General features: G+C 49.1%; 2 protein-coding genes across 3 annotated transcripts in view; both read right to left on the reverse strand.

The window, feature by feature from the left end:
• The window catches only part of LOC142857146 (homeobox protein Hox-D11), a 67,146-nt gene that overhangs the window by 14,381 nt on the left and 30,002 nt on the right, over positions 1-22,763 (reverse strand). The gene's annotated exons all lie outside the window — the stretch shown is intronic.
• Hoxd4 (homeobox D4) lies at positions 1,107-6,609 on the reverse strand. 2 transcript variants are annotated; one of them, XM_075984844.1, is made up of 3 exons: positions 5,039-6,609; positions 4,393-4,489; positions 1,107-4,219 (listed from the first exon to the last, which is right to left on the reverse strand). In XM_075984844.1, exons 1-3 carry the CDS (start codon positions 5,463-5,465, stop codon positions 3,979-3,981), a joined length of 765 nt encoding a protein of 254 aa, XP_075840959.1. In that variant the 5' UTR covers positions 5,466-6,609; the 3' UTR covers positions 1,107-3,978. The 2 variants fall into 2 exon arrangements, with proteins under 2 accessions (XP_075840959.1, XP_075840961.1); XM_075984846.1 differs by having other exon boundaries at positions 4,036-4,489.

Genomic DNA, 22,763 nt, shown 5'->3' on the forward strand with positions numbered 1-22,763 from the left:
CCCCGGCTGCCGCCGAGCCCCGGCCGCCCAGCCCGGCGTGGGGGGCAGGGAGGGCTCCCCAACATGGCGCCGTCTGCCGAGGGTCCGAGTTACTGTACTGTACTCAGCGGGCTCAGCTATGGACTCGCTTCCTCCTCATCCCTGCCGGTGATTCAATACACACAGCGGTATTGATGTATTGGTGGGCACAGGAGGAGCCATTAACCAGAAGACGGGCAGAGGACAATCATAAAATGTGTCTGAATATTTAAACTTCTGTCTGCGCACTTATAAATACACATGTCCACGCGTCTGGGTCGAGCCCTTCCATATATTAAGGACATATGTTCTATTTTATGTATTCTACTCATTTCCTGTCTTCAGCAAGACACCCCCTATCTCTTTTGGAACTCCTGTCTTGGCCCCCTCTTCAAAGCTGAGGCCAAGATGTGGGAAAGCCCTCATGATAAAAATAGTGCATGGTACTTTTTATACTAGAGAGTGTTCATTGTTGTTTGAGGGGCCAGGAGGATGCAGGGAAGGGGGGCAGGTGTTGGTTACCCCAGAGAGGTTCAGCAGCCCCAGAAAAGTAGGAGTCCAAGATGGGGGGCTAGACAGGTCAGGTCGGAGCAACCACCAGCCAGCCAGCCTCAGCTGGGCCCAGAACAAGCACTCACCCAGCCTCTGGAGAGTGGGAAGGTTTCTCACACAAGGAAAACTTCCTGGGGGGGGGGGTCCTAAGAACTGGCCAGACAGAAAGCCTATTTGGACCCCCTAGCAGTTCAAGCAGTTGCTTCTCTTTCAACAAATAATGCCCTCCACCTTGCACCCTGGATCTGGCATCAGGCTTTCCAATGCTCACAAAGTATAGAAGTCAGCCTGGGAGTGGACGGAAATGTGGAATTGCTAGACCTTACGTGACTTTTCACTTTCACACCATAGGCACCAAATAACTTGGTGTCGATTTTATTGCAGAAAATAAAAAGATAAATTGTTTATAATGAATGCTGGCTTTTAGGAAACTTAACAAAGAGTCTCTATCAAGGCACCAAACAGGAGGGAGATTTTACTACACCTTTTATTATTTCAAATATAGATCAATGAATTACATCAAAACTACAGGCAACAATTAATATAAATAATACTTTAATCGGTGGCAGTAAAACATGGTCAATTCTATTTTTAAAAAGCATCTCTGTGAGCGGACTCCAAGGGGCTGACTGACAATGTCACCTCTCAACAAAAGGCTGCCATGGACAGAAGGAGGTGTGAGCCAGAGGCCCACTGTCCTCAGCAAACGCTCCGCTCCTCAGCCCCAGTCACCAACCCCAACACAGGTTTTAAAACACCCAAATAAACACTTCTGGCTCATATTTGGGGGAACAAACTGGAAACAAATAACAGCAAATGGGCACTAGGGCCTTTCTACCTCTTGCTTTCTCTACAGCACGTTCCCAGATGGAGATGCAGTTCCTTCCCTGCCCTAGGTGACCAGGGCGGGGGGGGGGGGGGGTGCGGGGGCTACCCCTTTCCTGGTCCACTCCTCTGGGCCCAAATGGACACCAGGGTTCGAATGGGACTTCAGGACTGGCAACTGCTCTTTAGGCCAGGCAAGAGCCATTAGCATTTCAAAAGACAATTCCTCCCAGCTGAGTGGTAGAGCTGAGACTTAAAAACAAAGAAGTTGTTTCCCCGGATTAAGTTACTTTCCAAAGTAGTGGGGCTGTGTTTGAGAAGGAACCAGGGTTTTCTTCTGGAAAGCATACTTTTGGCTTTCCCTTGGGGCAGGAGGAAGGAGGGGTAGTGGTCTGAAGCTGGAGGAGTAACCAGGACTTCCGAGGAGAGGGGGAAAAATCTATATAATAATCTTTATAGCAAGTATAGATGGTTGAATCTTGTGAAAATATATATTACTCCGCCCCAAGGCCTTGGTTCAATGAATGCTCAGATTTGGCTTTTAGGAAAGAATCTCAGCAACTTGCCAATTGGCCCAAGGATAGCTAGCTGCCCTTTTCAAAGGCAGCATCCAAAGACTGTCTCCATGTTAGAGGAACAGGGAAAAGAAGAGAAGGGTAGTTACAGTCCAAAGGTTAAGGGTTTAGAGGTCAGTCCTCCCGGCTGGAATACAACCAATCGAACAGAAAATTTGCCCTCTGGATGAACCTGATTCTGTAATTTAGCCCAACTTCAGTAAAATACCTTTTCAGCTTCTCAACGTGAGGGCGTCAGAAAAAAGACATCTTGACTATGTATGAACTCTGTGCTTTTTATCATAGAGACAATGATGCCAATAATGCGGGAATATCCATCTTTAATATCCCGACGTGGTGATATTCAAGTATTGCCATGTGCAAGTCTGAGAGCCAGGCTCACCCCAAGGAGGAACAAAGAGCTTTCCCCAGGGTCTAATACAAAAGACCAAGGCTTGGAAGATACTTCAGAGAAGCAGAATTTCAGTTTAGGGACTCCAGTTGAATCCTTGCCCTCAGCTCTCGGGAGACACAGAACCAAAGCCCAGGCCTTTCCCTCCTCCACTGAAATCTATTTTAAAAACAACAACCAAAACCTTCTAAAGTATTCTGAAATACTGAAAAAAGTAACAGCACTATTGATCTTATGATTAAAACTTAAGTTTACCCCTCCCTATTTCTTACTTGGGTCTGGGGAGACTGCAATCAGGGGTTTCTGTCTGAAGCCCAAGCTTTGGGGTTCAAGCTTTCAAAACCTCCTTTCATTTGAGTGTATAAACTCTACCATCACCTTTGACTCTTATCTTTCTTGTTGTTAAGGGTTAGTGTTTTAAGAAAATGAGATTTGAACTCTTCCCAGATGTGAAATAAAAGTAAATAAATAACTATCCTTCCTTTTGTTTGAGCTTGTTCTAAAGCCACTGGTTTCAAGGTAAAGAAGTGGGCCTGAAAACTTTGAGACTTTTACAATTTCTGCTTGTAAGTAATGTCTTGAGAAACATTTCAGGAAACACACACACATACACACACCTCAGGGAAATCTCTTTAAGATCATCACTTGTGGACTTCCAGCGTCTATTAGTTCCTTTTTAAAAACAAGACTTCCTTCCTTACCTACCCTCCACCCCATAGGCCATACACTGATTCTGATTCCTATAAAAATCCTGCTATCTGGAGGTACTTGGAGCATTTGGAATCCAGTTGGAATAGAAAACTCAGAAATTATCTGATGGCCCAGGGCATATAGGTTTTGTTTTCTTTCCCCAGAGAAAAATATTGAGCCATTTGTTTCTTTTTTTCCCCTTCTCTTTCTTTCAACCACCTTGCAAACACAGTGCTGGAGCAAGCACATGTGGAAATACATTTTCAAAGCTCAGTTTTCCTGGGTCCTTGGCTTCCCTCTGGGAGGGTTAAGGGCCTCCTACACTTATTTCCAGGGGATGGGTGGGAGGGAGGAGCTCAAAATCCTGACTAGGGCCAGAAGTGAGTCCCCAGATTTCTGATTCAGCCCCTGAAGCTCGATCCTTTTCACTAGCCTAAGGTTGTTGGCACACAGGTGCCACGGATTTCCTGCAGTCCATTCCCCCAACAAATAAATATTTAAGCAAACATAATCAGAACATAAAATAACCCGTTTCCACTTCCTTCTTGGATTTATTTCTTTGGGCCTGACCCACTGGGAGCAAAGCATTTCTTTTTATCACAGCAGAAATTCTATAGATAACTCAGAAAGTTCTGAGATTCTCTCCCATCTCTTCTGTTCACACTGAAAGCACCTAGCACTGGGTGCTGGCCTTCTGCCTCAACTGCCCCCACAGCTACTAAGCCACGCAGCCCCCTGGAGGGGTGGTGTGGAGGAGAATGTCCAGGTTCCCACTGGAGTAAGCCTCCGACCTTCATTTGCAAATTCAACATCCAACAGCAGAGGTTTTCATGAGTTTAATGACTCGCCAAGGTTTTATGTTCTCAGTAGCTCCTGCCATGTGATAATATACTTAAAGAAGCCCGCCCACCCTCCCACCCCATCCCTTTAGGGAGGGGGCTGCCCTCGGGCAGGATGGTAACCTAGTCCGAGAGCGGCCTGCAAGTCCCAGGTCCACCCCCACAGTACCTTAGAGCCCAGTGAGGTGACAGCAGGCCCCGCCTGCACCCGCAGCTTCGCCTCAACCTGGAGTGCAGGGAGGGATGGGCTCAGGGTCCCCACTTCTATAGGGTCGTCAGGTCCGTGTGGTGGTCCTTGGACATGGGCTGCAAATGCTGGCCGGGAGCAGCTGAAGAGGAGGAGCAGGAAGATGAGGAAGAAGAAGAAGACCTGCCCTTGGTGTTGGGCAGTTTGTGGTCTTTTTTCCACTTCATCCTCCGGTTCTGGAACCAGATCTTGATCTGGCGCTCTGACAGACACAGGGTGTGAGCGATTTCAATCCGACGGCGTCTGGTCAGATACCTGTTAAAATGAAATTCCTTTTCCAGTTCTAGGACTTGCTGTCTGGTGTAGGCTGTCCGGGAACGCTTGGGCTCCCCGCCGGTGTAGTTGGGGTTCACTGTGAGATAAAACAGACAGGACAGCCAGGTCAGAGCCCGGCCACTAGTTAGGCCCCTGTCTTGCCTCTGCCCTCACTTCCTGGCGCGTCCTGCAGCCCTCGGCCCTCCCCGTGCTCCAAGCTTGCCTGTTTCCACCCTCCCGCCCTCTTCCTAAGAACACACACACTCCCACCCGACCCCTTTCACGCACCCACTCCCCAGGCTCACATAACCTCAAAGATGCTCCCTTCTCCCTGGCCCACCAAGGGCTCAGGATCTCCAACATTTTGGAAATGAGCTTCTCCCTGCTCTGCGTTCCCTCTGCTGTGGAAATGGAGTCCTCCCCCACCCCACCCCCATCCCCACCCCCTTTTGCGCCCACAGCCAAGCAGCCAGCCACATGGTCCCGGCCTGCTCCCTCAGCTATAAAAATTTATGGAGAGAGTAATTGTGGCGCCCAAGGAAGCTTCACAAGCCCCCACCCACTCGCACCCCCTCCAGGGGGCCCAGGCCAAAAGATGCGAGCAGAGGTGGGGGAGGGTTGAAAGGTCCCTACACCCGCTCCTTACCCGAATTCACATGCACCTTCTTCATCCAGGGGTAGACCACAGCCGGCTGCTTGAGGGCTGTCCCCGGGGGCGGCTGCTTGGGGCCGGTGGGCTGGCTGCAGGCCCGGGCTCCAGGCAGGGGCGCAGGCGGGGGCGCTGGGCACGGCTCTCCCGGGGCACCGTAGTGACTTCCTGGGCCACTCGGCTCCTGTCCGTGACCCCGCGCCGGTAACGCTGAGCCAGGCCCCTGCCCGCCGCCTCCGAAGGGTTGCTCACCGAAGTCGGGCCGTGGATAGAGCCCCGAGGGCTGGAAGTCGGCGCCCTGTGCGCCGCTGCCGTAGTAGTCGGTTCCCTGCTCGCCTAGATAGCCACCCTGCAAATATTCCTCGCACGGAGGAAACTTGGGGTCCACGTACTTAGAGTTCACCATATACGAACTCATGGCCATTAATTTCAGAAGGTAGAAAATACTAATTTTTCTCGTGTTGTCTTTTTTTCTCCTTCCATTGGGCCCTCCTACTTGCTGTCAACTGAATAAAGTTGGGCGGCCATGTGACCAGGCCAGCCAATAGGAAGGGAGCGAGTTTATCACCGGGTTTGTGAGCATCTCATAATTTTAACAAATTTAACTAAATAACATACGTGTAATCAAGTGACTTGCCGTGCCACATTTGAGAGTCCCTGACAGATGTTAATATAGTTCCAATTCTATCCCCAGAACCCCTGTTCTCAGCAGGTTACCCCGGCTTTTGTCTTCCACCGACTTTGCTAACCTCCCATGCCCTCCTCACCACCATCGCCTGAAGCTGTCCCCGAAGTGGGCACAGTTCCAGGAAGAGCGAATTCTCCTATTGGGGTGCGAAATAAGGAAGAATGAGCGTGGGCAATGTGGCCTCTGAGTTGGGTAGAGAGTGTCCCAGGCAGGCAGCCTGCCTGGCCAGCTGGCGGGAGTCCTGGACTCTGACATACAAAGACCTGTCCTGGCTTTGTTTTCATCAGGGTCACCCAAAAGTTACCAGTATCTGGCGGATCTGAATTGAGTTAGGCAATGAGTAACCGCTATGGTTTTCTACCCATGTCCAGGCTGGGGTGTTTCTAGTTGAAGTTGGGTCTTGCTGAAATGTCAGGAGGCCCTTCAACTATGCTGGATCTGGTAGCTGTGGATTGGGTCAGGTTGGGATGGTGATGAGGGGACCTTAACTTTACCTAAATGTTACCCCAAAGGTCTCCAATGGCCTTCTTTCCAGATTGTCTTCTTCCCACACAAGGATCCTAAAACCAGGTGAGCCCCATTTGGGGACCGTCATATGCTCCTAAAGGAACAGCTGCTGCAGAAGCTTGCTGGCCTTTCACCTCACTCCCCAGTACCCTAAAACCTGCCCCTTTGGCCTAACATTCAGACAACCCCTTAAGCACCCCCTGGAACCTATCTTGATAAAAGGTGGGGGCTTCTCCAAGAAAAGGCTGCACAATGTCTCCAGGCAAATTCGGTCATCTGGAATCCAAGGTAATGAAAAAGAAAGGTGGCTGACCGGCTCGGCAGCCCCAATTCTCGGCGCCTCGGTCTCTGGCTATGTCGGAGACATATGAAGTTTTTGCATCGACCATATATTCCCCTAGAATCGAATCTGTGACTATGTGGGTACCACACAAATTCGGTTCTACAGGGTATATATAGACAACGTTACAACCTCGGGTCCTACCCAGAGCAGACACTCAGGCAGCCGCCAGCCTAGATCTCTTCAGCTCAGCCACCAGGAACTCCCCAAGCCCTGCTTTCAGAGACAGTTCAGGTAGGCTCGGAGACAATTTGCAGCAATGAGTCCCCTTATTCTGTTGCCTTGATCAGGGCTATGGAGCAGCTGAGCAACCAGGAGCTGCTTCTTAAAAACAGAAAAGAAAAAAAAAGGAAATTTTCTTTCACCCCAGAGATAGAGGCTTTATTGCCCCCTTCCAGAATCCAAATCTCTCGCCCCCTTATCAAGTGGTATTTCCCAAAACGAAGCAAAGGCCGTCAGCGTCAGGGAGTTTTGAAAAAGGCAAGAGGGGATATTCTCCACCAATTCCTGAGCCAGGTTTTTGGCCACAGCTAGTCCTCCCAGAATTCAAGCATTTACCTTCGTGGGCCCTCAGCCCCGCTGGACTTTCGGATCCCGCTGCGGCGGCCGCTGCGGTTGCTGCTGCTGCTGTTGTTGCTGCTGCTGCTGCTGCTGCTGCAGACCCCGAGGCAGGCGCTGTTTGCGGCCACCGAGTCGCCCTGGGCTGAGACCGTCGCGCTAATGGTGAAGGGCAGGGCGAGGGGTCATTCGAAATCATTTACAAACATATCACAAAGTTTCATTATTTTTGCTTTGCCGACAGCAGCACAGAAGAGTACAAAAGTTCACGCATTTCGCCGCCCCAGCGCCTCCGCTGTCTTGGGCTTGCCCCTCAATTCAGGGCACCAAGAGCCCAGATGCACTCTGGGGCTGGGCTGATTCCAGGGGCAGAGGGATGCCCTGGTTTGAGCCGAGTTTTTTGGATGCCTCATAGCAGGGTGAAGATGTCCACATTTCTAAGTATTGTTTTGATTCCTTCCCCAGTAATTCAAAAATTGCTCTCAAGCCTGGCCTTAGTTTGATGGGATAGGGGCAGGGGGACTCCCTTCACCAAAACTGGCAAAATTGGGTGCTCACTTTTACTCCGCACTTTGCTCTTCCTGTAACTCCCACCGCTTCTTTCACTTGTACTGTTTTGACTATTTTGAAGGGATTTCCCAGGTGCCAATTCTAAAAAGGTCTAGAACCTGTTTGGTTAAAGGCATCCCCACCCCAGATTCTGCTAATGTCAAGCCCTTTCACCCACATCTTTCCTGGGGGATCCTGGGCCTACCTAAGCTTTATCCAGACAAATTGGGGAAACCTGATGGGTTGAGTTGGGACCGAGATGAGTATACACATTTTCATATTTGTTAGACGTTGTGACCTGCATTTCACCTTATTGCTCGACTTGTTCAGACAGGTCAAAGCCAACAAGTTATTGATGAACAAAAGCGTTAAATATTCACCTCCCACTCAACTGCCCATACAAATGCTTTTGATCTCTCCGGCTTTTTGTGCTGTGAGCAGCTACAAGGCGCCAGATTTGGGTTGGCAAGCAAGCAGCCTCCGTAGAGATAAGCACCCACAGCCAAGGGTGTCAGGAAGGGAAGGGGGTGACCAAGAGAAATCTGGGGATCCCAGATTTTTATCATGGAGCCTAGAGCCAGGTCCACTTTGTGCAGGCCTATTTCATAGAGGAGACTACAAGCTGGGGGATCTCAGCCTCACCAGGGGCCCAGCAAAGCAATCTGGCCCTGAGCCCAGTCCCTGCTTCTCTGACCCTGAAGGGAAGGCGTCTCATAGGAAAGGGAGGATGCCTGGTCCCTGTGGCCCTTGCCAACCCACCCTCCCAATGAGATAAAACCACTTGGGGTTTGCAAGCCACTGCTATTTCCTTGCCTCCCTGCTGTTAGCACCGTTCTAATGAGAAGGTTCTCCTGAAGGTGCCCCAGCATCCTCAGATTCAAACTTCAGAGCCCAAGGGCTGGAGTCCCTGCTCCTGACCCCACCCAATCCCACCGGACTCTGGAGCAGAAATTCTTCAACTGCAGCTAAGGAGAAGCAGAGGTGAAAGAGAAAAAGCAAGTACTCTTCTTCTTCAGCAGCTACCCTAGAACTCACACCGCAGGAGCTGAGACCCAGAAAGAGACGCAAGAAGAATGCCTACCTAAGCTCAGACCGGGGGCAGCTTTTCAGGGAAGCAGGCAACTCAACAAGCATCAAGGGTTCCACGTTTGTTTCTGTTTGCCATACATCGATTTTAAAAGTTGAACATATGTATTACATATACAGCAAGGGAAAGCTGAGCTAGACTGGGCAAGGCTTAATTTAGGTTGGACTGCAGGAGGGGACCGGGTGCCTTGGTGTTTACTGTGTCAATTCTAGCAGTTGAGGAGAATGCTCCCAGCACTTTCTTGAGAGAGTAGATGGCTAATGAGCTGCAAGACCGCTGCACCTGTGCAAGCCTTCGAACCCGGGGGAAGGCCTGGAAGGTCCAAGGAGGTCCAAGAAGATGGGTCCCGCGGTGCGTTTACTTGGGCAGGTGACTGTAAACTAGGCCCCAGAAATGTTTCCTAAAGATTCAACCTGGAGCGTCATTCTGCCTGGGGGCAGCACAGCTCCGACACCCTCCCATCCCTGCTGGGGCGGACCTTCGACCACCACCGCCTCCCTTAGCATTGCTCTTTACTAAGGAAAAAAAAAATGGGCAAGTACTTACACTGGCTCTTCCTGGTTTCCCCTTGTGCTCCGGAACCTGTTGCAATGAAAACGGGGTCACTCAAATTCCACCGGAAAATAACACAGAAATAGATGACACGCAGAAAAGTGACAAGGCCCAGACATTTCACCAATACCTAGAACTCCTTGCTTGGTCGCCTTCAGGAGCTGCTCAAAATTCTCCGCGGATGGGTGGCATCCTCAAAGGCAGAGCCTGGGAGTATAAGAGTCTGCCCTGGTCACCTCCTCCACTTTATGTACCCTTGGGCAAAACCCTAATGGTTATATGGCCTGACTCAGAGCGCCAGAGGCAGGGTTTCCCCAGCTGGGAAATAGGAAGTCGGAGAAAATGGGCCTTGGTGCATCTTCTTCTGCTGCAGGCTGGTGGTGCGGATTCAGCGGGGAGGCAGCAGATATTCTAGCTGTCCCGACCCCAATTCCCTGTCTGCTCCCTCTGGGACCAGTTCAGTCTCTTTTTTTTATTTTCTTCCAGTTTCAAGTTGGTTTCGAATTCCTCAATCCCAAACAGCAATTCCCATCCCAGCCTACAAACCTTCATCACAGAAGGAGCAGGCATGACTGGAATATGCTTTTCCATGTCTCCAGTTCCAACCAGAGTCATTTCCTTCCAAGGGGAAATGAGGAGGAAGGACCCAAAGGATAGCTAGAAAGGAAAATCGGTGTGGTTATGAAGGTAACTGATCTAGACCTCAAAGGAATGGTCTGGACTCTGATCTAATTCTAGGAATTCATATTAATTTTCTAACTTTGGTGCTGAAGGACCTACGAAGCGGATCACACAGGGCACTGGTTCCCCCCAGGCACTGATGTTCATCTTCAAGTTTTTAGTCCTCTAGGAACAGCAAGCAATGAGCTCTGAGATATCACAGAGCTGTCTCCCTCCACACTTATCCCCTCCCTCTCCACACCCCTAACTACTTTACTCTACTTTTGAAGCGTAGGTCCTGCTTTTGGGCTCGAAGCCCCCCCAATTTCTAACTTCCCATGTATACAGAGGGGGAGGGGGAAATCTAAGATCCCCATTCTATTTATTAAAGTAGGTTTAGGGTAAAATTAGAAATAACTTCGATATGCTTTCCTCAGGCAGAGAAGGCCAGGCTCAGAACCACCCCCCCCCCCAGTTATTGTGGAAAAGGAACTGAGTGACTTACTCTTTTTCCTTTCTGGTGGGTAGGGTAGCTGCAAGTAGAGCTGTCTTCTGAGCACGGCGCTGGCTGGAGCCTCTCACTTTCCTATCGCTGCTCCAGGAACGAAGCATCTGCACTTGTACGCTCTTAACCTAATTTATGGTGGGAATTATATTTTGGCTTGTCAACTCTCAAGCCATAAAACAAAGTTTATTGGAATCACGTGCTTGTAAATAGCCACTCAGGTCCCTTCCCTGCAGAACCATAAATAACCTTTGGCTTTAAACTTTTATTCACTAAATAAAGGTTCCCTGCAACTGTTCCCTTGGATTTAAATAGTTCCAAATATCCAGAATGAGAGAGAGGTCATAGTCATATCAATACCCTAGGCTTTTCAGCTTGCATCTTTTCAGAGAAGGCTGTTTAAATTGGGGATAGTGCTATTTGGAAAAGGCTGGTTGGTGGGCATGCCTATGACTCTGGCTGCATTCGCTGTGAGTACCATCAGCTCCTTTATTTCAATCATTTTCTAGCCTTAGATGTGGTAAATAGCAAAGCCAAAGGCCACTCCTTACTTGCCGATCACAAAAGTTGGGAATTATTTGCAATTTTGCTCAAGTTTCAAGAGAGAAAGAATGGCTCCGGAGAGGTTGGGTGGCCTTGGGGGTGGAGAGGCAGCTGGGATTAGCACGTAGTTTCCTCTGTATTGTTGTGGATGGGGCTTGGGGAAGGTTGAAGATAGCCACATGCCTAGAGAGGTTTTTATAATTTGCTTAGATCTGAAAGAGAGGCCTTTGCAAGTGACCAAACTGCTTAAAACAGCAAGACTTGGGGGTTTGGTGAAGTGAGAAACTGGAGAATAGCCCCACTGGACTCTGGCAAGTTAGGCTCTAAAGAAGGTTATAAAACCATAAAACAGTCCTGGTGTGAAGGGCCAGGGTGTGAGGAAGCACAGGAGGCCCTTACAAAACCTGAGCCCAGGAAGTCAGAAGTGCACAATTCCCTGTGGTGTGCCCGAAGAATCACTCAATGAAGGTCTCGAGGGACCCTGAAGGCCCGCCTCTGAGTAGGCTCTTCAGTAGCTCCTCCTCACTGCTACCCCCCACCACAGGGAGAGACTGAGAAAGAAAGAAATGTCTGTCTGTCCTCCTGAGAAATCGAGGAAACAGTCTGGGCACGCCGCCACAGGAGAAGGTGGGAGATAGAAGAGACAGGAGTAGGGGATGGAGGAAATTTCCCTTAACTCCCAGGAGGAGGCACAAAGAAGAAAATTGGGCCCCAGCACCCTTCTGTGGCCTTCCAGAAGTGCCACCATCCTTGTGAAAATGTGATTATTTTCTGTTGTGATAAAATGACGAATCGCTGCATGGATTTGTAGAGCACACACAGAGCTATGCTTTCTAAATCAATGCAGTTACAACAGTTCCTATCCGAAAGCTGCACAGCCCGGAGAAGAGTCTTTGCACACAGATCTTAGCACGCTAATTTCCAGCCACTCTATGTGCGGTTCCAAACTCACTTTCTGATTTGACTCCCACTAGCCAGAAAACAGGGGGCTGCTAGTCCAGACACCAGGGTATCCATTTCTCCTTTTTTAAAAAGATCCCATCAGCCATGTGAAGAGACTCTTGTGACTTTTTTGCTTGGTTGGTTTTGGTTTCTTGATTTTTTTCCCCCCACAAATGATGGCATATTTTTAAAGTAATGGGTAGAGGTAACCCTTCAGAAACTAGTTTTTGAAGAGCAGCTTTGAAATACATCCTTGTTAATCACCTAGAAGAGATAATTAACATTGGGGCAGTCGAGAAAAGCTTTAATTTTTAGGTTAAGATTCTTGAAAGGGCAGATGCTTTCGAGGTCTTTTGTAAGGAAGTGGGGTGAAGACAGGTCTTGGGAAACGGTGTGTGGACGGACATACAGTGCCTGGTATCTCGCTGGGCATCAGGAGAGACTTTTTAAAAAGAAAGATGATGAAGGATGGCAGATGATGAAGGATGGCGTCTGAGATGTGCTTGCAAATGTCACTGTAGGTGACACAGGGAGACGTGGCCTACTCTGGATAAAGAGAGTAACAGGAAAGCGACCTCACATAAGAAAATGAGGGGGGGGGAGAAATACATTGAGACAGAAATACATTGTTTTCCGATCAGAGAGTTCACAGGCAAAATGATTAAGGAGGAAGTGTGTGTCCGGCTGGCTCCTCCTTTGTTATTCCATCTACCTCCAGGGTCCTAGGATTTGTGAATGAAAGAGAGGGTGGGGATCCAGCAGAGAGAAAGTGAGCAACTGCACGGAAAGCTGAGCCTGTGTACCAACCTGTTTCAGGTTCCCCAGGGTTTCTTCACCTCCCACCCCCACAACTGAAATCCCTAGCAGGGATTTGGGAAGGTCAGGCAAGTGTTCAAACTCTGAGTCCCAGGCTACATCTTGTTCGCTAAGGATTTTCAATGTTGGCAGTAGTGGTAATCAAACAGGAAAGGAACAAAGAGGCAGTAATTGGTGGCACCTGCCTTTAATCCCAGCACTCAGGAGGCAGAGGCAAGCAAATCTCTTGAGTTCGAGGTTAGCCTGATCTACAAAGTGAGTTCCAGGATGGCCAGGGCTACCCAGAGAAACCCTACCATGGAAAACAAAGAAACAAACCTTCAAAACTGTAAGGAATTAGTTTCCAGTAAACTAGGGCCCAGGGTACTGCTTTATCTCATATAGCCAGAAAGAGCCAATTCTAAGAATTTCTGCCTGGTGGGCTTCCATGATATAGGGTCTCCTGTAAGTCTGCTTCAACGCAGATGTCAGAGCTGCTCCAGGAAGGTGAGAGAGAAGGGGTTCCAGAAAACAGCATCAGATATTTCAAGTATACTGCAGGTCAACCTTCAGCACACCCTATAGAAAATCATGCTAATATCTCCTAAGAAGCCTATTGCCTAGAGAAGATGTGAGCTTTCAAACTAAACATATGGAAAAATGGGGACAGAAGGGGTAAAGCTTTGGGTGAATTTCCTAGCCAAAGACACATGGCATAAGGAGTCTGCCCAGGACTCCTGCTTAGGGACCCAGGCTAGGCATTGAGTCAGAGAAGAGTGAACAGGAATTCCTAAGCAAGTGACAAATATGATTCTGCCCTCCTGGCACTGAAGTTCCCCCTCCTCCATGACTTTACTAGTTTAGGGTCCCCTGTAAGGAAGAGATGATCCAAAAGGAAAGGCCCTCAGTAGGAGATAAGAACCTCTTGGTCTAGAAAAGAACCTGGGGGCAGGAGGTCTGACTTGGGGTCAGAGGCTAGAAGAGATGCCAGTGGCTCCAAGAATGGTATTTGGGTGCTAGAAAGAAGGAGCTAGATGGCAAGGGAATTGCATGACTGACCATGCTGATTCCTGAGGCTCTGGGCAGAACTTTACATGGCACAGCAGAAGAAGAAATTCTGTATGTTTCTGGAGATAATCTAACTCAGATTCTTGGCATAGTCAAGAGAAGTAGCTTAAAAAAGGGTGGCAGGGGGGAAAAATCTGTAGGCAAGAGTCATGGAAGTCAGAGCTAAAGATGTAGGAACCTGGTCTCGGGGAGTGTGCACACATGTGTGGGTTATAACCTGAAGTGTGTTTATGAAATTCTTTATAAACGAGAAGACTCTCAGCCAGGCCCAGTGGCACACACCTACAATCAATGCTAGCCTTTGAGAGGCTGAGGCAAGACAACTGAATTCGTGGCATGTTTGAACTTTATAACAGGACCGTGTCTCCAAAGAGCTTGCTTGTTTGTTTCAAAGAACTGGAAAGGCCTTTGAAAATTAGGAGACTAAGTCCTTCCTAAAACAGACCTTGTCATTACTCTGATCCAAGGTGGATTTCAGATTTAGCCACAGCCCTAATGCCTAAGTCACAGGATGCGGGAGGATTAATGGAGGGAGAGGGGCCTGCTGTTTGTTTTCCTACTGCATCTCATTCTCATTTCAGGAGACTAGGGTGCCCCAGAGCTGTGGAAGAAAGACCATCTGAGTAGGTATGACTGACAGGGACAGCGTGGCATCTGAGTAGGTATGACTGACTGGGACAGCGTGGCGTCTGAGTAGGTATGACTGACTGGGACAGCGTGGCGTCTGAGTAGGTATGACTGACATGGACAGCATCTGAGTAGGTATGACTGACATGGACAGCATCTGAGTAGGTATGACTGACATGGACGGCGTGGTGTCTGAGTAGGTATGACTCACATGAGACAGCGTGGCATCTGAGTAGGTATGACTGACATGGACGGCGTGGTGTCTGAGTAGGTATGACTGACATGGACGGCGTGGTGTCTGAGTAGGTATGACTCACATGAGACAGCATGGCATCTGAGTAGGTATGACTGACATGGACGGCGTGGTGTCTGAGTAGGTATGACTCACATGAGACAGCATGGCATCTGAGTAGGTATGACTGACATGGACAGCGTGGCACTAGAAGGGACTGAAGGAGCTGGCAGTGAGCTCAGGAGAGACTGAAAACCCTCCTGAGAAGTTCAAAATGTGCCTCTGGGAGTGTGAGCCAAGGGCTCTTTCCTCCTTGTGGAACCCTGATATGTGTAGATACTAACATTGAGACCCAAGAGGTCATTGCTGATGAGACCTGACCAAGATTTATTTAATTTTATTGTTTTGTTTTGTTGAGATAGGGACATGTTACATAGTCTAGCCTGGGCTTGAACTCCAAATGAAGACAAGCTGGCCTCAAACTCAAATGCGGATCCTTCTGCCTCAGTTTCCTTAGTACTGGGATTATAGGCATGCACCATCATGTCCAGTTCAGGTCTCTTTCATTCTTTCTAGAATTCAAGGCTTTCGTGAGTGAACCAGTTTGTCTCTTGTGGTTGACTGGAAAAGCCAAGGTTACTTATGACAAAGCAGGACCACTAATCACAAGGATCAACTCAGCTAATAAGTATAGTTAATGCAGCCAGTATTGAGCTCAATGCAACACTAACAGAGAAGTAAAGATAAAGACAGACGCGGTGGGTTCACGCCTGTAGCCATGGCACCCGGGAGACAGGGACAGAAGGATTGTCTTAAGCCCAATGACAGTCTGGTAACATAATAAAAATAAAGAGATCCCACCTTTAAAAAAGCAAAATTCTCATAAGAACCCTTGATGATACTCTTATTATTTCTTCTCTCAAAGGAGGAAACAAGCTTAGAGGTTTGGTCCTGTTCAGCTAAAGTCACCCAGCAAGTAGGTGGTAGAGTATGGGTTTTAACCCAAGTAAGCTGAACTTAGCTTCAAAACTGCTCTCTTTGAGCTCTCCAAGTCCAAAGTGAGGAATCCACAGACCCTGTAATTCATCCATAAAATGGAAGAAATTACTCAGCTCTAGTGTAGTAACATAAAAACAAACCAAACCAGACAGTTATGATTGTAGCTGCAGGGGCTCTGGGAAAATGTACAGTGTACACTTAGAGAGGGCATCAGGGGAATAAAGAGCTAAGCAAGAGAGACTCTTGACCCATGGCTCTCAAGCCTAAGTACGCATCCTCCTTATTGCTTTGGGGAGGATGATTTCAGGATGCCAAGATACCCCATATTGACATTGGAATTCAGTGTGTTTGAGGGGAACCTAAAAACCTAATTTACGCAGACATTTGGGTGGGGAGCCTTTGCTGAGAATCATTGCCTTGGAGTAGTGAAGAGGGGGACATTGCAGGACATTGGAGGGGACAACAAAGGATCAGTGAGGCAAGAGGAGTTGAAGTTGGTGTCGCCCTTGGAGGAAGACCAGCCTGCAAAGCACACAATAGGCCTGCAGAGAGCATGGTGGTGGGGCTGTGGTTTCCAGTAGCCCTGTGCCTCTGCCTGATTCTCAAGCTGTCGACTGCAAGGTGGGATTTCCCCAGGCTTTCAGAGTCAGGAAGTTGTCACGGGGCCCAGGCCCTGTTCTAAATAAGCAGGGGGAGGTGAGTTGCCTTGCTAAAGAGGGGTTTCCATCCATTCTGTACTTTCTCAAACTGCCCGTTCTGGGTACCAGGATTCGGGACACGGTGAAAGGCAGGGACTGAGGCTGTGTAGAGGGTGAGGCATCTCACTGGGTCCTGTGGTTTAGGAACAGCTTGCCCTAAGATCCTAGTTGCCTGTCTCTAGAGAACCGCAAATCACGCCCTCTCTGGAAAGGCGAGGGACACAGCGTGGCCTTTCACCCCAGAATCAGACTTCAGGCTCCAAGAACCTAAGAGCTGTCTTTGCTGCGGGCAGCTGGAGGATAAGTGACCACACCACCCACCCTTGTCTGATGCTGTGCACGTTGTGCTAGCTCAAGCGGAGGGCGGAGTAGAGGAAGGGGTGGCTCTTGTGTCCTCCCCTTCCCCTCCCGCCCAGGGCATCTGCCGCACCGCGAAGCCAGCGAGACGCTTGTCCTACAGCGCCTCCTCCTGGACAAAGCTCCAGATAGCCGAACAGGGACACCACCAGCTCTGAAAACCCAAAGCTAGGCACTTCTTTCCAGGGGCTGTCTCCGGGCATCAGAGGTTGGTCCTGTCAGGTCCATTGGAGAGGCAGAAAGAAGCCCAGAAGTCCTCGAAGCTACTTCTCCCCGCCCCACGCCCAGCTCAGACAACAAGCTTGTGCCCCAGAAGTGTGACAGGAGGAAAATCCTTCCAGTTTGGCCATTTATTTGTTTACTTATTTATTTACTTTGATTGCTCTTGGCTGAGCCTGCCTGAGCCTTAGGACGCGCTGTGCTGGCTGGCGAAACGAGATCCAGGGATGCTTTGGTAGTTTAAACAGGCTCCAGGAAGAAAGGCCTTTTCCCAGAAAAGGCTGCACCAGTCTGAAAAAAAAAGCTGTGTATTTCCTGAGGGTCTCCTCTCTCTCTCTCTCTCTCTCTCTCTCTCTCTCTCTCTCTCTCTCTCTCTCTCTCTCTCTCTCTGTGTGTGTGTGTGTGTGTGTGTGTGTGTGTGTGGTGTGTGCACGCATACGGGAGGGGGGGGATCAACTTACTACTACTAGCGCATATTCGTAACCTGTTTCTAACATACAGACAAATTTGGGTGAGGTGGTAAGTCTAGATCTAGATCTAAAGCAATTGTGGTCAAGGGTAAAGTTAGCGACTTATCTTTAGAAAAAGGCTGGAAGAAAAGATGAGCAGCAAGTCCTAAGGGAGGGGTATTAGATCTGGTTATCGGTGTTTCCCCCCCCCCCGCCCCCATCTGTGCAGTGCTGGTTCAATCTCTGGGCTGGGCTGTTTCACTGCACATGCGCTGGGCGCTGGGCGTGAGCAGCCCGGCACTGCAGAGGCTCTCAGCAATGCCCGTCAAGCACAGTACCCTGGACTGCACCGCACAAGACTCTGGCTGCAGAAGCACTTGGAAATCCTATCCTATCTGCAGAGTCAGACAATGTAATTTTCTTTTTCAGGAAAATCTGAATTAACGCCTCAACTAATCTTTCTAAATTTGCTGGTCCAGTTTCGTCAAATCAGCAAAATCTCTATGCTGTTCATGAACACTCTCAGCGTTCTTTCGGATCAGAATTTTCACATCTGGGGTACAGCTTCCCCTGAGTCCCAAGTCGTCTATCAATGGGGGGGGAAGGGTGTCACCCCACCCTGCGTTCTGAGAGCATTTCTCCTTTAGTTTTACAAAACTATCAGGTCTAGGGGATACTTTGCTTTGAAACAATGGTATCTAATTTCGTCATTTCCGAAAAAGTGCACCTAAATTGGATTTAAATCGGAATTCCGAGTTCCTGGTTGCTTCTCCACAGCTTCCTGTGCCCCCGCATACCCTCACTGGCCGCCGCACTGCGACAAGGCCGTAAATACCTCTAACAGCTGCCTGCCAGCCCAGGGTGAAATACTGTCTTTGTTCGGGTTTCTCTGCCTCTCAGGCTCAGAGAACAGAATTCTGGCAAAATATACGTATTTGTAAAAAAGATATAACAGGAAAATCACGCTTAGTTTTTAGCCCTTGTTCTTGGCTACATATGTGATAGCCAGCCTCTCTCTTTTTTGTGGTTCTCCCAGAGACTGACTCCCAGCTCCCGTTCACATCAGAGGACACCAAGGCCAGGACATTGGCTCCCAAGTCTATAAATAGAGGTTTGGACCCAGGATGCTGGGAACTGTGCCCACAAACCTCTAAACATTTAGGCTATGAACATTTAAAAAAATTGTTTCTTTTCCTTTCCATTTTCTTTTCTTTCTTTCTTTTCTTTTCTTTTCTTTTTTTTTTTTTGTTAGGTTCGCAGAAACAATGAAAGCAGCTCTGGTGGCAATGGCCTCTTACACTTTTGGAGAGAAAATGTGCGACTTCCCAAATATTCCTTTCTCAAGATGCAATCAACCACTTCTTCCCAATAAGCCTTCAATGCTACCATGAGGCTTACAAAGACTGCCTGTGTCCTTCATGTCTGCACATGGCGTCACCTTCCTCCGTGAAATCACGACCACCTCAGTCACTGTAGCAGACTGGACCACCAAACCCAAGAAAAAGCAGTTGAAACCCCAAACCTACAACCTGGCCAGCAGAACATCCAGCTCACCCCCAGCCCTGCCCGGTCTCAGAACATCACATCTTCCCCCTCAGCCCCACCCAGCTTCAACCTACCTTGCTACAAGGCCTATACCCATCAAGGACCTGGCTTTCCAAAAGGGAATGCTTCTTCTGTCTATCAGAGAATCATCTCAATGTCATCATTGTGTGATGGGAAACTGCTCTACAAAATCCAACTCTAGACTGAGCACTCAGAATCACTGACCCAGGACAATTCTGCAGGCATCAACTAGTCCTCCATTTTGAAAGGGTGATTCCATTCTAAACTATTAAAAACACGTTCCTATAGGTATACCACCTATTGTTCACAAATACTTGCACAGCCAACACTGTTATACTGGAATATCTGGGCAAACGATAAGGATTTATCCGTAGGCACTTTGGGGACTGGAGCCCACCACCACATGCGGTCTCATGCGCAATGCGGCAATGCGGCAGACCTAATCGCCTGAGCTCTCGCTGCTCCCTACGTGTTCATGAAGGAATACGAAACAGGAGCCGCAAAATGCATGGTCAAACACCAACCAAATTTGTTGGGGAAAACAGCATTAGGTTCTGCAAAGATTGTGTGTGTGTGTGTGTGTGTGTGTGTGTTGGTTCAGTCGTGTTTCAAAGTAAGAAATGTTGCTGTGTAGCATTCATTGGTAAGTGAAAAAAAATACCATAATGCAGTTAGAAAGCAAGAAAACAAATCTACTCTTTCACGACTCTGATAAATGAGAAACATACGCGGTGTTTGAACTGAGAAATACCTCGCATTGCTCTAATATCTACTGGTATATCCTAAAACCTGCACCAGATTTTCTGATCTTACATCCCAAAACAAACATCCATTTTGTGACATAAAATAGTTCAAATTCACCGGATACATTATCGGATGTAGGAGAAACCTTGCTTGAGTTATTACCAGTCACCCCCCCTCCCTGAGGATTAGAGAATGTTTTAAAATGACTAAAACGTCATTTCATACACAAGGCCCAATAAACTATAAACCCTAAAAATTGGCCTCACTCAAGAAACACATCCTGAGTACACAGAATCCACCCCACCCCCACTCCACCCAGCCCCAACCCTCGAAAAACACCTGTTAACCTATCGTAGCCCTGACCACCGAAGCACAGTATTCTGTACTATAGGAAACCTTTATTGACCCCCACCCCCAGCCAAGCTGAGGTTTCCTGAAGCCATCTGCACACTCTTCTTCCCAGGGTGGATTCCGGGATGGGGGTGGGGGCCTCCGGATCTGAGGGTTTTCAAGCCAAGGGATAGGGGGGGGGTGATATGAACGCGTCCCCTATGCACTTTTGAGCACAGCAGGGCCCCACCTTGAGCCCCAAGGGACATGCATTAGGGAGAGAGACGCAAAGTGCGACCCCCGGGTTCTTGGGTACTATAGGGCGCCAGCAAAGTGGCACCCACTGCCCGAGGCGGTGGCGCCGGCAGCTCGGGTGCCTGGAGGGCGGATCTTACCCGGAGGCTGCCGAGCTGTAGGCGGTCGGCCCCGGCGGCGACTGGAATCCATCGGGCCCTGCCGGGCTGAGCGCACCCTCGGCGGCAGGTTCGGGCTCATGTTGCTGGAGGGACCGGGTGGGAAGCACGCGGCCGCGATCGCCCGGGTAGAGCAGGCAAGCGACTCCCCGCAGGAGTGTGAGCCGCGACGGGGGGCTCGGCGCCCTGGGCTCCTTCTGGGCTCCCCGCCGGCTCCGTAGGCAGCCACGATCTGCACCCGGGGCGAGCTGCGGTGGAATCGCGGCGGGAGCCCAGGCCGCTGCGGACCCCGCGATCCCGCAGTCGGCGACTGGAGCCCACCTCTGCAGAGACAAAGGTTAGAAAAAAGAGGGGGTGAGGCTCTGGGAAAGCAGAATGCGGGGGCAAATTCGCCTGGGAAATCAGGAAAAAGGCCGTGAAGGCGAGCGGCGCCTGCACATGACCAGCCGCAGCCAATGACGACCGCAAATAGGTCATAAAAAGGTCTATTACCAAGTTGTAAATTTTCTTCAAACAAAAAGGAATTTACTGCAATTCCTTGCGGATTTTGCACATACAGCTCGCGAGCGCCATGTTTTTCCTCTCCTTTCTCCTCTCTCTCTCTCTCTCTCTCTCTCTCTCTCTCTCTCTCTCTTTACTACCCCTCCTCTTTCCTCTTTATCTTTCTTTCCTTTCTCTTCGAATCCCTCTTCAGTTTCTTTCTTCAGTTTCTTTCTCTCTGTGTGTCTTTCTCTTTCTTGCTTTCTGTTTCGCTCCCCCCTCTCTCTATTCTCTTCTCCTCTCTCTCTCTCTCTCTCTCTCTCTCTCTCTCTCTCTCTCTCTCTCTCTCTCTCTCACACACACACACACACACACACACACATACACACCTTTTCTAGGAATTATTGGGCATTTTTATTTTTGTTTGGCTCAAAACCTCCGTGCAATTGGCCGCCATGTGGGAGGAAAATGAGTGTTGGCAGCGCTCAGGCTCAGGGGATATCATCCCCACAGCGCCTCCCCCCAGTATCACGTCTCCCCTACGTTGGTCACTTGGCTTCTCTCCTCCACTCCCTCACAAAAACACTTGTCCAGAAGGAATGCCAGGCGCTCTCCGTTTTTACCCGCTCATATCAGGCAAGCCACATCCCAAGTCTTGCCCAGAAAATTGGGCTGCATAGGCCAAGAAAGCACAAGCTCTTGTCGCACTTGACTCCAACCTAAACTGGGACCCTCTGGCCTCCTGGGGGTTTCTGCAGTGAGAGAGCGGTCGCCCATCCCAAAGGCTGGTAATTATTTCGAGATACTTGTCTGCCTCTCCGAAATACCATTTTGAGCACCCATGGCTGAGTCTTTATCTGTCGCCACGGAAGGAAGACCCCCTCCCCCCAATATCCTCACTTTAGGTCCTAAGATGTAAGGACTTTTGGGGAATTTAATTCCAGTCCTCTGTGCTCTTACTTCCGCCACCGCCCTCCCCCCGTGTTTGACCATTGAAAACTTAATGCCTTCCTGAAGAGGAGAGGGGCTTTATCTTGTTCGTGATAAAAACAATCTAGAAAAAAAAATTTCTCCTCAAAGGCTGGAACCATATCTCCCTTTGCCTTGTCAGTGGCCACCTCTCTGGTGAACTCCACCTGAAAGCCAGTGTCCTTGACTGACCTCCAGCATTGCCCTCATGGGCACTGCCAGCCAGCTGTCAAAGCCTGCCTGAAAGGGGTCACTACCCTGTTTGGTCTTTCCAGAATATTCTAACAAGACGTTTCTAACTATAAGCTCTTTGCCAGAAATATCTTCACACCCAGTGACTATTGGGTATGAACTCATTTAAGAAGGAAATGCACAGCATCCTTTTGTGCAGGCCATTTGTATCCCAAGAGAAAGTTCTGATGACCTTGAATAATTTTAGTTAAAGGGCTTCTGCCACCATCTGTCAGCAAAAGTCTTATTTCTGGAAAAGGCCAATGGGCCCTAATTTTGCTGGCCCATTAAAATGTTTTCTCTTTCCCTTTCCACCTCTAGCCATCCGAGGATTCAGCAAGCACCAAAGCCATGGAGGGCAGATGCTGGATGTGAAATCTTGTGCACTGTATTAAACACCACATTATTACACACGTGAATGGGCAAGCTGGTGTTCCTTCCCTGGTCAGGAACAGTTTACATCACCCTGTATGCGTGAAACTGGGTAGAGAGATCGTTCAGTTCTAAAACATTCTAGAAACTAATCTCAATTTGTCTCTGCATCATCTCCCCTCCACCCGAATAAAAGCAGACTTTATCACCTGCCTTTGTGGTTTGGAGAAGGAGGGAAGGGA

The sequence above is a fragment of the Microtus pennsylvanicus genome, chromosome 9 (genome assembly GCF_037038515.1).
Source record: "Microtus pennsylvanicus isolate mMicPen1 chromosome 9, mMicPen1.hap1, whole genome shotgun sequence".
Classification (NCBI taxonomy): domain Eukaryota; kingdom Metazoa; phylum Chordata; class Mammalia; order Rodentia; family Cricetidae; genus Microtus; species Microtus pennsylvanicus.